Source organism: Esox lucius, chromosome 12, assembly GCF_011004845.1.
Source record: "Esox lucius isolate fEsoLuc1 chromosome 12, fEsoLuc1.pri, whole genome shotgun sequence".
NCBI classification, from domain to species: domain Eukaryota; kingdom Metazoa; phylum Chordata; class Actinopteri; order Esociformes; family Esocidae; genus Esox; species Esox lucius.
In genome coordinates, this window is record NC_047580.1 from 26,530,480 (window position 1) to 26,546,313 (window position 15,834).

The following is a 15,834-nucleotide window of genomic DNA, read 5'->3' on the forward strand; positions in this document are numbered from 1 at the left end:
TTTGACTCCCGACACAATCAAAACAAATAATGCCTTAGGATTTGTTCAGGTCAAACAAAAACTTTGCTGGATAAAACCTACCTCCAGTAGTTACGTTATAGGAAGCCTAACATAAAACTATTTTCTGTTATATTGTGAATATTTCTGGTGGACTTCTGAATTATGCATTAGGATTTGTTCAGGATAGAAAAAAACGTTGCTGGCTACACGATTCTCTCGTCTTTTTACTTGACGAATAAGTCAGTTATCGTCGCCTATATTGAGAGTTACTGAATCCATGTCATTCACAAATGGCTAATAAGCTGTTAAAACGGCCAGTGGCAAAAGCCATACAGATCATAGATGCTATTTGAGGCAGAGGTAAACTTAATAAGAAACGTTACTCAGTTTAACACAATAGTTAATGGTGTCTAGCTAAATAGTCAAACTGTGTGATGTTACTGCATGACAAAATTCTATAATGTCAAGAGACTATACCAAAACCCAGCAATTGTATTGCTCTGTGGTGTAGTAGTTAAAGACACAGCCTCTCATGTGGGAGGTCTGGATTTGAATCCCGGGAGGGCAACAATGATCATCACTTTTTATTGCGGGCTGGCTGAACTAGGCTTACCTGGTTTCTTGTACAAAAATACTAATTAAAAAGTGCAATTAATACATTTAGCTGTAAAACACCTATGCAGTACTTTAGGAATAATAATGAACCTCTACTTTAGTAAAGAAAACAATTATGACATAATGAAAACTAGAGGTGTACACTGATAAAATGCAGTCTTTCTGCACAGTGAAAAGGGAAAACCCAGATATTAATTTTGGTGAAGGCAGATCATTTTTTACCCTTAGGACAAGTGGAGTATACAGAGGATTACACAAGGGTTAAGCAAAGAAAATAAGCCAGATTTCAGTTTGCTATATTGTTGCTGTTTCTTACAAGAAATAACAAAAGTCAACCCCACAGTGGAATAAAGTGGCAGCCTGTCTCACACAGAACAACAACAAACACAAAGGCACACCAACACTTAACAGAAAAAATATAAGCAACAAACTTTACCATCAATTGGAGCTTTCCCGTATTAGCCACTATATTTGGGCATTTAACAAAGGCTTTGCCTTATGGCAATGTGCCTCGAGTATATAGGGGGATGAGGACAGAGAGTACCCTATTACCATAGTCATACATTGGCAGGCATGACATTACTACAAAGACATGCAATCTAGAGATATAGCCAGAAGTCTTCGGGTCTTGCATCTTGGAAATAAGTTGTGGACGGTCCGTGTTATCTCACTGTGTGTCAGCCAAGACGTTCCTCCCCCACATGAATGCCGACACCTGCTTGATAACGGAGAGGGAGAGAGGTGGTTAACTCCCCAGATGTTCCCTGTTTCTGACTTCTCTGCACTCACACACCAGGTGGGGCTGCTGCTGGGTCCCAAGTTCTGCCTGGAGCCACAATACGTCATCAGTCATCAGGACCCTAACCTTGCTAATGACTGTAGTGAAGGAAGTCCAAATAGACCCAACTAAATCTGTGAGCGAGTAATGTGAGCAATTCAGTGTGTAAATGAAAATAAGAGACATTTTGAACATACTTATAGAATTAGGAGATGGCTGGAACTCTCCATTCTCTAAACAGCTTAACAATCTGTTTACATTCATTATGAATTCCTCTAGACAAATATAGTCCATAGCCTCTCCAAATCTGTACATGTCTTCTGCTGGGAATACCAGTCCACCATTGGGAATGGAGGACAATGCAACCAAAGATTACCTGAAACATTTAGAGCCTATCGAGACTACGATGTTGTTATCTAGATCAGTGAAATACAAATCTACACATCAAAGCCAGTTCCACTCCATTTGTTCATTTCAACCCTCTAATCAGGGACTTATTTAGATACAGTTGTGCTCAAAAGTTTGCATACCCTTGGAGAATGAGGCCCTATGAGGGCCCGAATTCTTGCAGGTGGTATAGATGCCCATTCGTCTTCGCAAAATGCTACCAGGTCATGCAAAGTCTTTGGTTGTCTTGGATGAACCACACGTTTGAGATCTCCCCAGAGTGTCTCAATGATATTACGGTCAGGAGACTGTGATGGCCACTCCAGACCATTCACTTTTTTCTGCTGTAACCACTGGAGGGTCAACTTGGCCTTGTGCTTAGGGTCATTGTTGTGCTGAAAAGTCCAAGAGCATCCTATGCGCAGCTTTCGTGCAGAAGAATGCAAATTGTCTGCCAGTATTCTCTGATTACATGCTGTATTCATCTTGCCATACATTTTCACAAGATTCCTGTGTCTTTAGAGCTCCGTGAGACAATCTTTATTCTGTTCTCTCACTATAGGTCTTGTTGATCCCTCTCCAATCATAGCGCTTATGGTTGTCACCATAAAGCTCTATTTGGTCTCATCACTCCAAACAGTGTGACAAAAGCTGTGAGGCGTGTCAAGGTGTTGTCAGGCATATTGTGTTGTCGGGCTTGTTTGTGGCATTGGCGCAGTAAAGGCTTCTTCGTGGCAACTCGACCATGCAGCAAATTCTTCTTCAAGTATCGTCAGATTGTGTTCCTTGAAACAACCACACCACCTTTTTCCAGAGCAGCATGTATTTCTCTTGAGTTTACCTGTGGGTTTTTCTTTGTATCCCAAACAATTCTTCTGGCAGTTTTGGCTGAAATCTTTCTTGGCCTACCTGACCTTGGCTTGGTATCAAGAGACCCATGAATTTTCCACTTCCTAATAAGTGAATGAACAGTACTGACTGGCATTTGCAAGGCTTTGGATATCTTTTTATATCCTTTTCCATCTTTATAAAGTTCCATTACCTTGTTACGCAGGTCTTTGGAAAGTTATTTTCTGCTCCCCATGGCTCAGTATCTAGCCTGCTCAGTGCATCCACATGAGAGCTAACAAACTCATTGACTATTTACACACAGACACTAATTGCAATTTAAAAAGCCACAGGTGTGGGAAATTCACCCTTAATTGCCATTTTAACTTCTGTGTGTCACCTTGTGTGTCTGTAACAAGGCCAGACATTCAAGGGTATGTAAACATTTGATCAGGGCCATTTGGGTGGTTTCTGTTATCATTATGGTTTAAAAAGGAGCCAGACAACTATGTTATAATGCCTTCATATGATCACTATCCTTAAATAAAATAGTTATTCTGCATGATCAGTCATATTTTAAAAATCAATGCCAGAATTTCACAATTTCTACCACCGTATGCAAACTTCTGAGCACAACTGTATGCTAAGGTAGCCCTGACATAGCCTGAAGGTATGTTTTGGGTCATTATCTTGCTGTAGGTTGAACCTGTGACCAACTGGGCTGAAACCAGAGGGTATTACATGGTGCTGCAAAATGCAGTGGTAGCCACATCTCAACTTCTAATACATACAGGGATTTAATGAAATCAACAGGTCTTACCTATGCATGATGGGACATCAGCTGACCAGCCATTCATTTCACATGTCAGAGTGGCCTGTCCGTTCATCTCATATCCAGAGTTGCAGCGAAACGTCACGGAGGACAGGTGTTTGTAGGGTGGTGGGCCCCCTTCAAACCTGACACCATTCTTAACAACTGGAGTAGGACATGAGATCTCTGCAGACATAAGAACAGACAGATGTATTTATGAAATCATTAGGTTACAGCTAACAATTTCTACATTCTGTAACTGGGCTCCATTTTGTGAGCCACCTCTGAGCTCAACGTATCATGGATTCTGCTGGACCACGTAAGTGTAGCCGCCCAAGAAGGGCGAATGTTTCTTACAGAGTTAGTGAGTGAATGACTGACTACTATTGTTAAATAACATAGTGGTTAGAGATGCGGACTGCCATGCAGGACACCAGTGTTTGATCCTCGCCACAGACAAAAATGATGCATTAGGATTTGTTCAGGATAGACTAAAACTTTGCTGGCTACAACTGTTAAATTATAGTATAATGCAAAAAACATTGTTAAAGTAAATTAAGTTAGATTAGGAAAATGGTGTAGCATGAAAAAAGAAATATGGATAAATATAATATGCAAGTTAACAGAGTTAGCCATGTTGTGTGTCTTTAAGGCATGTTGGTTAAAATAAGTTTTCTGGCCCAAGATGCTTTCTGGCATTTTCAATGTGGGCCCCCAGTGAGAAATATGGCCCACCCCTGGTTTAACACAATGCTTAATGGTATCTCACTATACATTCAAATTTGGCATGATCTAAAATGATCTAATGATTATGATATGGAAGAATGTCCCAATCGGTCCCCGTACTGGCACAATCTTACTATATACAAAACAGTACGTACTTCACCATCATCCACGAAGTACTTAATTGTAGTACGTAGTATGTAATAAGCGACTTGAGATTATGCATAAGTATACCAACACTATGCACACGTATAGCTTAGCGGCGTAGTGGTTAAGATGAACAGCCTGTTACACAGAAGAACCCGATTTGAATCTAGCAAGGGCAACAACATTCATACCTTTTAATCGCGGGATGGCCGAACTAGGCATGCCTGGTTCCTTTTCTTGTTAGAATAGGCTCACAGTAAACATTAACCATGTCTAATACAAAACTCTGCTTATTTGCTATTAGATCAGACACAGCAAAATGCCTACTGTAAAAGGACCAGGAAATACAGCACTTAAGGCAATGAAGAATGATGGAGAAAATAACATAATACTGTCCTAAGACAATTTCCATTTGTTATATTCTTGCTTTATATTTCTGTAGGTAAAGGAACAATAAAAATCAACCCCAAAGTGGAAAAAAGTGGGCAATAAAAAAAAATGTAAGCAACAAACTTTACCATCAATGAGAGCTTTCCCGTATTAGCCACTATATTTGGGCATTTAACAAAGGCTTTGGCTTATGGCAATGTGCCTCGAGTATATAGGGAGATGAGGACAGAGAGTACCATGTTACCATAGTCAGACATTGGCAGGCATGACATTACTACAAAGACATGCAATCTAGAGATATAGCCAGAAGTCTTCGGGTCTTGCATCTTGGAAATAAGTTGTGGACGGTTCGTGTTCTCTCACTGTGTGTCAGCCAAGACGTTCCTCCCCCACATGAATGCCGACACCTGCTTGATAACGGAGAGGGAGAGATGTGGTTAACTCCCCAGATGTTCCCCGTTTCTGACTTCTCTGCACTCACACACCAGGTGGGGCTGCTGCTGGGTCCCAAGTTCTGCCTGGAGCCACAATACGTCGTCAGTCATCAGGACCCCAACCTTGCTAATGACTGTAGTGGAGGAAGTATTATGAGCAATTCAGAGTGTAAATGAAAATGTTTTCAACATACTTATGTGTCTTCTGGTGGGAATACCAGTCCACCGTTGAGAATGCCGTCCACCCATCACCAGTGCAGGAGAGCACAACATCAGGTTTTGAACACTCACAAGTCTTCGCTGTAGTCCCATGTAGCTGTTGATTGGCTGTAACCTCCCATTTCGAGTTTGGTCCCGTATTGTAATGAGTAGGGCAGGTTGTTTTGTCATGTTGTCCTGCCCTCTTGTGGTCCTGGTGTGATGTTGTCTTGTCCATACCCTAGTTAATTAGGTTGATGTCTAACACCGGTGCTTCACTCCCAGCTGTCTTGTGTTAGTCTCGTTCTCTGTGTATTTAGTTGGCTCCCTTCATGTGTGTTGTGTGGATGGTTATTTCATGTCACTGAGTGTCAACCTTTGTATTAACTGGATTGAAATTTGGATTTATAAGACGCAGTGTCGCGCACTTTTATTTCTATCAGTTAAAAGTTATAGTGTCTGTTTGTTGTTTTGTTTTGTTTCATTCTAAAAATAAACCCACGAACGTGAGACATGCCTGCACTCCACAACCGTCGTGACACGTATTTAGATACTTTAAAGGAACCAACCATACTCATGACAGAGTGGTAGGCTACTGGAGCGAAACCAAGACATTTACAGCTTTTTAAATATCAGCCAAAGCATGTAAAATATAGAAGTATGGAATATTAACCTAATGGTAGAGAGCAACATAGATGTTATAAAGAGGAAAGGGAACCAAGCTGTCCACAATGTTTAAATGGCCATACATTATTATGTAAGATCCATAACACTGGAGGTACCTTGTTGTTTAAACTCAACATGCTCCTTTAAATGACCAACCTTCACATGTAGGAACTCGGCCACTCCAGCCTTGGGACATACAGGTCCTTTCACCGCTCCCCACAAGAGTATAGCTGAAAAAGAGATATAAACAATGACACAGTATTTGGACCATTTAGTTTAGAATAGCAAAGTTTCAACAGTGTTCACAGCTCTGATGTTGATCAAGTTAGTATTGACAAATCGTACACAGAAAGGGACAAATCGTACACAGAAATAATATATATTATAAGCGGATTAATATATATATATATATATATATATATATATATATATATATATATATATATATATATATATATGGTTTTGGAAAGCAAAGCCTTGGACTTACCCTTTGTTACATTTGGCATAAACCCGGGCGCCAAATTCAATCCCCTCAGAAAGATCATACTGCCCATTCAGAATGTCTCCCGGGGACCCACACAACCTTTCTGAAATACAAAAACAAACAGAAAACCTTTTAATCCAGTTTTTATTGACATTCATCAAGTTTAATGTCTTAATGTACTCTCAAATTAAAGCATACAACAAATAATCAATTGCAGACAAACAAATTGAAGTTTTGATTAACAAACTGTAATATGCATTGTTTAATAAATAAAGTAGCCACCTTTTGCAGACATAACAGCTGAACACTCTCATGTCATTCTATTTACAATGGAAATCAAAGGTGGGGAGGCGTTGCATTTCGGTGGGCTGGGGATCTCATCGCTGCTTTTTGCGGATGATGTGGTCCTGATGGCATCATCGGTCTGTGACCTTCAGCACTCACTGGACCGGTTCGCAGCCGAGTGCAAAGCGGTTGGGATGAGGATTAGCACCTCTTAATCTGAGGCCATGGTTCTCAGGAGAAAACCGATGGAGTGCCTCCTCCGGGTAGGGAATGAGGCGTTACCCTAAGTAAAGGAGTTCAAGTACCTCGGGGTCTTGTTCGCGAGTGAGGGGACAATGGAGCGGGAGATTGGCCGGAAAATCGGAGCAGCGGAGGCGATATTGCATTCGCTTTACCGCACCGTTGTGACGAAAAGAGAGCTGAGCCGGAAGGCAAAGCTCTCGATATACCAGTCAATTTTCCTTCCTACTCTCACCTATGGTCATGAAGGCTGGGTCATGACCGAAAGAACAAGATCTCGAGTACAAGCGGCTGAAATGGGTTTTCTCAGAAGGGTGGCTGGCTTCTCCCTTAGGGATAGGATGAGAAGCTCAGCCATCCGTGAGGAACTCGAAGTAGAGCGCTGCTCCTTTGCATCGAAAGGAGCCAGTTGAGGTGGTTCGGGCATCTGGTAAGGATGCCCCCAGGACGTCTCCCTAGGGAGGTGTTCCAGGCACGTCCAGCTGGGAGGAGACCTCGGGGTAGGCCCTGGACTAGGTGGAGAGATTCTATTTCGACACTGGCCTGGGAACGTCACGGGATCCCCCAGTCAGAGCTGGCAAATGTGGCTCGGGAAAGGGAAGTTTGGGGTCCCCTGCTGGAGCTGCTGTCCCCGCAACCCGATACCGGATAAAGATGAGAATAAGATCAAATATTGTTTGGAAAGTTCCTCCCAACACTGTTGCAGAAGTTCCCACAAATGTATTGCACTTGTAGGTTGATTTGCTCTCACCCTTCTGCCCAGTTCATCCCAAACTAGCTCGATGGGATTTATGTCTGGACAAATGTGCTGACCATTCCATGATGTGAAGCCTACCGTTCTATTTCTGTTCTTTTCTAAGGAAGTTCTCTGAAGGCATGTGTTGGGTCATTATCTTGCTGTAAGTTGAACCCCTGACCAATTGACCTTACACCAGAGGGAATTGCATAGCATTACAAAATGCTGTGAAAACACCGTTTTGGTTCAGGGTGCCACTCACTGTGCAAGTCGCCGACTCTGGATCCAGCAACAGAGCCCCAGACCATCACACCTCCACCTCCATGTTTATAAGTTGGTGCCTCACACTGAGAAACCACTATTTGGCCTACTCAATCGCATACAAAAACCCTGCGTGATGAACAGACAATTTTCATCGGTCCAGAAGACCTTCTTCAAGTCTTCAGTAATCCACTGGCAGTGCTTATGGCCCAGATAAGCATCTTTCTTATTTTGCACATCGTAGCAATGGCTTTCTTAGTACCGTTCGACCTGTCAAACCTGCAGCTCGAAGTCTCCTTTTCACAGAATCTGAAACTGGCTTACTTCAACCAGTGATAAGCTGCGCTTTGTTTTCCTATGAGCCGGCCTATGACTCTCAAAAACGTGTCTTCTGACTGTGTTGTGTCTTTGATCTGCCAGACCTCTTTCTGTCATTGTTCCCTCCATTTTCCAAGGGGCTTTGGTGGTTGTAGGAAAATGTACTCACTGACACCTTGGCTTCCTTTGCAATTTCTCTAAAGGAAAGACCAAAACTTTTAAGGGTTATAATGGTCTGTCTGTCCTCGTTTGTTAATTGCCTTTTCCTTGCCATTCTGATAGCAATATACTACTTCCTTCAGTGAAATACTCCAAATAATGCTTAAGAGGGTGTAGTAATACAGTCTGTTTCAACAATGCTTTTATACATATAAAGGGGTTTGTTACTAATAAAAAAATTGGGACACCTGTATGAATAGTTAGCATCAACGTTCAAAGCTTAATTTACTACAATTGCAGAACAGCTGTAAGTTGTTAACCCATTACTTGTTCTCTGAAAAATTACTATTTTAATACCTCTGAAATGTGCGTTATTTTCAACATTTTTGGTAACCTAAACTCTTCTTAACCTCTGGCAGTTTTCCGCATACATTTGTACCATTTTAGGTTATTCACTGGATTTGAACTGCTTACATTTAAATAAAAAGTGGAAAAATGGGGGTGTTCTAAATCTTATGACCAGTAGTGTCAATGTCTACATCTGTATAATTTGATGGTCAGTGGGAAACTAAAATCTGGAGAAAAATTCCAAGAATACATTTAAGCACAATAAGAAAATACACAAATATTGGAATTACTTTTGCATTTCAGTTTCACTTCACTCCACACGCCATCAGTACAAGTGATCCATCTAGACCCTCCTGCACCGACATATCCAGTGGAACACACAAAATACACTGATGCTCCATGTGTAAATGTATCTTGATAAATGAAGGAATCTGACAAAATCAGGCTGGGCCCGCCTTTTGGTCTTGAGCAGTTCTGAGCTGAAAAACCTGAAGAGGAAATAGACATTACCTTAATGACCACGGTAGGTAAACACAGGAACACATTACAATAAAAAAGTAATTGTACAGTAAAGTAGTTGGTAATATGTCAAAATGAGAATGCATAAGCAAAATTATTTTTATAGATACAGTGGCTTCAAAAAGTAATCAGACCACTTCACTTTTTTTTCTCAAAATGTATCTATACACAACACTCCACAATAATCAAATTATTGTAAGGTGTTGCAAAAACATTGCATCATGGTTTTTAGAATAGGCACACAGTAAACATTAACCATATCTAATACACAGCTATGCTTATTTGCTACTAGATCAGACACTGCTGAATGCTTACAGTAAAAGGACCAAGAAATGCAGCCTAAAAAGCAAAGTGGGATGCTAGAGAAAATAACAAGCTAGAGTCCAGAGTCAATTTCAGTTAGTTATTTTGTTGCTTTTTCATTCTTTATGTAATGTTCTCTGCACTCACACACCAGGTGGGGCTGCTGCTGGGTCCCAAGTTCTGCCTGGAGGCACAATACATCATCAGTCATCAGGACCCTAACCTTGCTAATGACTGTAGTAGAGGAAGTCCATACAGCTCAAATTAAATCCCTGTGAGCAAATAATGACAGCAGTTCAGTGTGAAATGAAAATAAGAGGCATTTTAGACATACTTATGCAGGTAGGAGGAGATGGCTGGAATTCTCCATTTTCAGAGCAGCGTATAGATGAAGTTCCATTCATTGTGAATTCCTTTTGACAAGTATATACCACGACGTCTCCAAATTTGTACTCTTCTCCTGGTGGGGTTACCAGTCCACCGTTGAGAATGTCTGGGGGCGGTCCACACATCACCGCTGCAGGAGAGAACAACATCAGCTTTAAACAGTTGTGAAAGAACAGGGCTGTCACAATGACTGTAACACACACATTCATGAGGTTAATCTGCAGTCCCATTTAGCTCTTGGTTGACTGCAATCTACCATATTGAGTCTACATCATTGACAATGAATGTATTATTCAATTTGCTAAAAAGTCTTTAAATGGCCTGATACTCAGCTATTGACCATCAACGCAATCAAAGATTACCTGAAACATTTACAGCCTATCAAGACTACACTTATCTAGATCAGAGGTACTAAAATCAAGACCTCAAAGCCAGTTCCACTCCAATTTTTTATCAGGGACATATTGAGACCCGGGGTGGAATAAATGAAGTAGAACACAAAACCAGCAGGCCCGAACCTCGTAGGTTATGATTTGAGATGATCTAGATGAACAACCCTTGAGGCAACAATCTTTTTTCATCGTGTTAAACAGATGAAAATCTCAATTGCCTCACGGTATCTTGTTATGTATCAATCAATCAAATGTATTGATAAAGCCCTTTTTACAACAGCAGTTGTCCCAAAGTGCTTTACAGAAACACCCGGCCTTAAACCCCAAGGAGCAAACAACAGTGGTGTTGAATTTCAGTGGCTAGGAAAAACTCCCTAAGAAGGCCGAATTTTAGGAAGAAACTTAGAGAGGACCCAGGCTCAGAGGGGTGACCAGTCCTCTTCTGGCTGTACCGGGTGAGATATTAAGAGTCCAATTGGAATAATTAATAAATTTCTCTGGGCTAAATCCAGAGTCTATTTGATTTTAGACTACATCAAAAGTATGACCAGGTGGACAAGGACAGGGACAGCAACGGGCCCCCCAAACCAGGTACTCCGCAGGTGTGGACCAGGACCTCATGTCCTCCTAAAGTTTAAAACTGGGAAAAGTTAGAAATTGCATTCCTCATATTTCCCAGCACAATAGTATAGCAGCGTAACACCTTGGAACTGAGGCGGGAGGGTCCGGTGACACTGTGGCCCTACCCGGGGAAGGCCCCGGACAGGGCCCAACAGGCAGGAAATCAATCCACCCACATTGCCAGGCATCAACCAAAGGGACACCCACCAACCGCAACCCCCCCAGAATGAGGGCTGAGTATTGCCAGCAGCGTAGCACCCTTTCCTGACAGAATCCTTTCATCAGGAAAGGGAACTACGTAGGTGGCAACTGTGATCAAAGGGTGATGTCCCGCATTTTGACTTTTTGTATTTATTGAGCATCCGTGCTGCCAGGTTTTTACTGTCAAATTATGGGATTCTTTTTTACAGAGTACACTGTTGGGATAAATTAAAATAATCCTCTTGTCCCATATTGAGATATTTTAAATGAACCAACCATACTCATGACTGAGCGGTAGGCTACAGGAGCGAAACCAAGACATTTACAGCTTTTTATTAATCAGCCCAAGCATATCAAATATAGAAGTATAGAATATTAACCAAATGGTAGAGTGTGATGTAGATTTTTATAAAGAGCAGAGTGCATCAAGCAGCACTTTAAATGGGCATACAGTGTAATTTCCCTCTCTTTCAGGATCAAACATACAATAAACAAATAGGCTTAATGTATTTTGATTTCTGAATGTTGTTTGTGAAATAATAATGAGAATCAACAGTTGTACACTAAAATAATCAAAAGTTCAGACAAATATGATGTGTTTAGCTTTACAAAGTTAAGCCTCAAAGTAAGCCTCTGTTCTGAAATCACATCTTGACAACCCAACAAAAGAACAGACATAGAGTTACCTTTTTAAAGTTCGAATAGTCTATTCCCAATATTTTCAGTTATTTATTAGGGGTTCAAGCACGAAGTGCTGAAACCCTATTGTTATTATTAGGGGTTCAAGCACGAAGTGCTGAAACCCTATTGTTGTACAGATTTTTATTATTATTCTTCTGCCGTAAAACGCATCGTGCAGCCCAAACCGTAAGAGCTGGAGCTTTGAAACTTTGGCATATGGTAGTACAAAAATCGAGGAGAGGTTATCAAAATATGAGCCCGATTGGCCCATAGGTGGCGCTATAGCGACCTAAAGCGCAAAAGTGGTCATAACTCCTAGACCGTATATCGTAGACTCAAGTGTCTTATATCCCTGTAATCCTTGGCTCAAGACGAACAAAACGAATATCTCCGATTTCATTTCCGCCATGATAGATTTTCCGCCATTTTGAATTTTGTCAAAAACCTACTTTTGCGAACTAGTCCCTGGATTTTCGCCCGATCGGAACCAAACCAGTGTAGAAATGTTCTATGGAGTCTGAAAATCAATAATTATCAAAAAAAAGTTTAAATTTCGATTCATGGTCGCTAGGGGGCGCAAAATTAAAGTTGTGGGAGGAGCCTATTTTACTAAAAAGGCTATAACTCAAGAAGTAGTCAAGTAAATTTCACCAACCTTGGTATACATGTGTTAGGAGTCAGTCTGAGGTCACAGTAAAAAAACTGCGTCGATTGGCCACATGGTGGCGCTATAATACGAAAAATAATACGAAAAAGGTATAGACACCTGACCGTTTGTCCAAATTACTTGAAATTTGGTATGCAGTGTCTTTGCCCAAGGGGCCATGTATGCCTAAGAGGATATTGGCGTATCTCAAAAAACATGGCCGCCATTGGCCAATGAGATTTGAGCACCTATTAAACCAGGTTGACATACTCTGATCAGAACGAAACTTGGTGGGCATGTTTGGCACAAGGTCCTAGAGGTCTGTAAGAATTTTGAAAGAAATCGGCCACTAGTTGGCGCTAACGAGTTTTAAGGCTCTCTAATCACGTGTTGTTACAAATTTCGTAAAAAAATGCATATCACTTGATAGATCTCCTCATGCTGAAAAACTTTGCCTCAAGAACCACTACTGTCAATCAAACTGTTCATTTAATATTCACGAATATGTTAAAAACCTACTTTCGCGAACTAGTACCTGGACTTGCGGCCTTTCGGAACCAATTTGGTCTACGATGATTCTCTGGACTCTCTAGATCAATAATTATTAAAAAAAAGTTGATTTTTTCCATTTGCCTGGCTGTAACAGGATAATTTATTCAAGTGGCAGGACAAAATACACTCAAAAGCCAATAAATCCCATAGAAAAACCCCAAACTTCACAAAAATAGATGAGCATATGTGTCATAACATAGTGAAGAAGCATGCAGAGTTTTGTGGAGATCAGACAATAGGTGCAACTATAACTGTCAAAAAGCTTTGAAAAACGTACATTTCCAATGCTACAATGCCTGAATTGGCTGTGAATGGACTTTTCCATTTATTATTTCAGTGGTTAAATGCTTGCTAAATAAAACGTAATGTCTTTTGATGTTTGGGTGCTTAAAGGCCTTAACAGCTTGAACCCCGATAAATGCTGCTTGCAGCTTTAATTTTTTATTAATATTGCCTAAAATATAACATCCCACTTCCAGGAGAAGAGCTTCAGGTAAGCAGAGAAAAATATATATGTGATGATATGTAGCTTTATTCCTGCCAATTGCTCTATGCTCACACCTCATGCAATTATATGAATAAATAATAAATATAAAATGAAATCTTCTCCACCCATAATGTTTAGACTATATTCAGCAATAGGCCTATTTATCAAAAGAATGGGCCCATTGTCACAAAACAGCACAATGTAGGGGCAATATGTAGAATTAGTGATACAACAAAAGTACCATCAGGTTGCAGCAGAAATAGCGATAAGTTAGTGTTCACAATATTATTCAACATAAAAAGCATGCAGGATGCACAATGTTTTGCCAATTGGATGGACCCCTAGCTTGTGAGACAAAAGTTGTGATCTGTGTTGAAATGTAAGATCCATAACACTGGAGGTGCCTTGTTGTTTAAACTCAACATGCTCCTTTAAATGACCAACCTTCACATATAGGAACTCTGCCACTCCAGCCTTGGGACATACAGGTCCTTACACCGCTGCCCACAAGAATATAGCTGAAAAAGAGATATAAACAATGACAGTATTTGGACCATTTCTTTTAGGACAGCAAATATTACTACAGAATGTTCACAGCTCAAATGTTGATCAAGATAGTTATGACAAATCGTAAACAGAAAGGGATTTAACTTTTTCCAGGACCGCGTAAGTGGAGCCGGCCAATAAGAGCAAAGGTCTCTTATTGAGTGAGTGAGTGACCACCCATTGTTAAATAACATAGTAGTTAGGGATGCAGACTGCCATGTAAGTGACCGACATTCGATCCTCGCAACGGACAAAAATTAGGCATTAGGATTAGTTCAGGATAGACTTAAACTTCCCTGGCTACAAGCTTCAGTAGCTACTGTTGAGATAAATGAAGTTTCTATAATGCTGATTTAATAAACATGTATTTTTATGTTTTTGTTTAATTAAATTGTATGTTGCAGCCAGGTATAACTTCCTCACACCTTATCTCTGGGAAGAATAGGTAAAGACTGTCTTTTGTCTTACACTCAGCCACACTCACTCAGACTTTTCTCCTGTCTTGGTAAGAGAGACAGCATTAGAACCCAGCAATTAACATATAGGAGAAACCTTCTGTCTCCAGCCCCCTGATGTTCTAGTCTAGGTTAGGACAATAGAATGCTAATTCCGGTAACCTTAAGATTTCACATCTGTATGCTAGAACCTGTTGATCTGTGACCGAAAATAACCCCAAAGGGAAAAGTTTACAGCATGTCCTTCCTCATTGGATAGCGAAGATAACGAGATTCGTCCAACATGTCACCATGCCAACGAAGAGCCAATAAGGATGGGTTTTACTCACAAGAATGAAAAGTAACCGCCCCTGTGGCAGGAGAAAGCAATGGTTAATTTTGATTCGGGGCGAATATTTGTGGAAGCTGTGGTTACAACAAGTATTTGACCGCTGCAGTGTATTTCATGTATTTTGACTTATCATTTCCTATTAATAAATCTTTGTGTTAAATTCTCATTCGGACCGAAGCCTCGTCCTTCTTCAGAGATTCTGATACACGTAAATTCTTAACACTACATTATAGTAAGCCTAAAATAAAACGGTTTACGGTTTTATTGCAATGGATGAACTGCACCGACAAGGAGCATATTTTGCTTTTGATATACATAGTGTAGTTCACATAGCGTAGTGCAGTGGTTCCCAACTCCGGTCCTCGAGTACCCCTAACAGGACACATTTTTGTTGTAGCCCTGAACAAGCACACCCAATTCAACTCAATGAGAGCCTGATAATTAGTTGACAAATTGAATCAGCTGTGCTTGGCTGGGGCTACAATGAAAATGTGTACTGTTGGGGGTACTTGAGGACCATAGTTGGGAACCACTGGCGTAGTGGTTAGCTATTTGGATTAGAGTCATGCTGGCAACATTAGAAATTCCGTAGCAACAATAAGACTTCCGGTTTTCGGATTTTGCCTTCAAAATAAAGTCCGGGGTAAAACGCGATTTTAATAATACTAAATGTATCGATTTTGACACTTTGCTTAGTGTATATGGTAAGAATGTATTGTAGGAAATGTTCAGGAGAGTGGATAGAATAATTATATGCAAAGAAATCAAGGGGCACTGTGTATTTGCAATTGTTGCTGGTGTTTTACTCAACCCATCCTAGATCCTATTGGCCACAATGTAACTCAATGCATATGAAATATATATTGGGCTATAAAAAAATAAACTGTTCTATATGCCGCAGTGAA

The 15,834-nt window shown here is 40.6% G+C and overlaps 1 protein-coding gene across 10 annotated transcripts in view; it reads right to left on the minus strand.

Annotated features, from left to right (window-relative positions):
- LOC114828773 (complement receptor type 1-like) overlaps nucleotides 1-15,834 on the minus strand; it is a 99,966-nt gene that overhangs the window by 23,365 nt on the left and 60,767 nt on the right. For 2 of the 10 annotated variants that reach the window (XM_034295814.1, XM_034295810.1), the window contains 8 exons: nucleotides 14,042-14,115; nucleotides 9,965-10,147; nucleotides 9,782-9,814; nucleotides 9,099-9,296; nucleotides 6,465-6,564; nucleotides 6,134-6,207; nucleotides 3,429-3,605; nucleotides 570-1,333 (listed from right to left, as the gene is read on the minus strand). The exons of 4 other annotated variants lie outside the window; for them this stretch is intronic. In XM_034295814.1, coding sequence (XP_034151705.1) covers nucleotides 1,293-1,333; nucleotides 3,429-3,605; nucleotides 6,134-6,207; nucleotides 6,465-6,564; nucleotides 9,099-9,296; nucleotides 9,782-9,814; nucleotides 9,965-10,147; nucleotides 14,042-14,115 — 880 coding nt within the window. In that variant the 3' untranslated portion in view covers nucleotides 570-1,292. Of the gene's footprint in view, nucleotides 1-569; nucleotides 1,334-3,428; nucleotides 3,606-6,133; nucleotides 6,208-6,464; nucleotides 6,565-9,098; nucleotides 9,297-9,781; nucleotides 9,815-9,964; nucleotides 10,148-14,041; nucleotides 14,116-15,834 lie in introns of those variants that run through there. 4 more of the 10 variants (XM_034295811.1, XM_034295813.1, XM_034295812.1 and 1 more) reach the window with 4 other exon arrangements.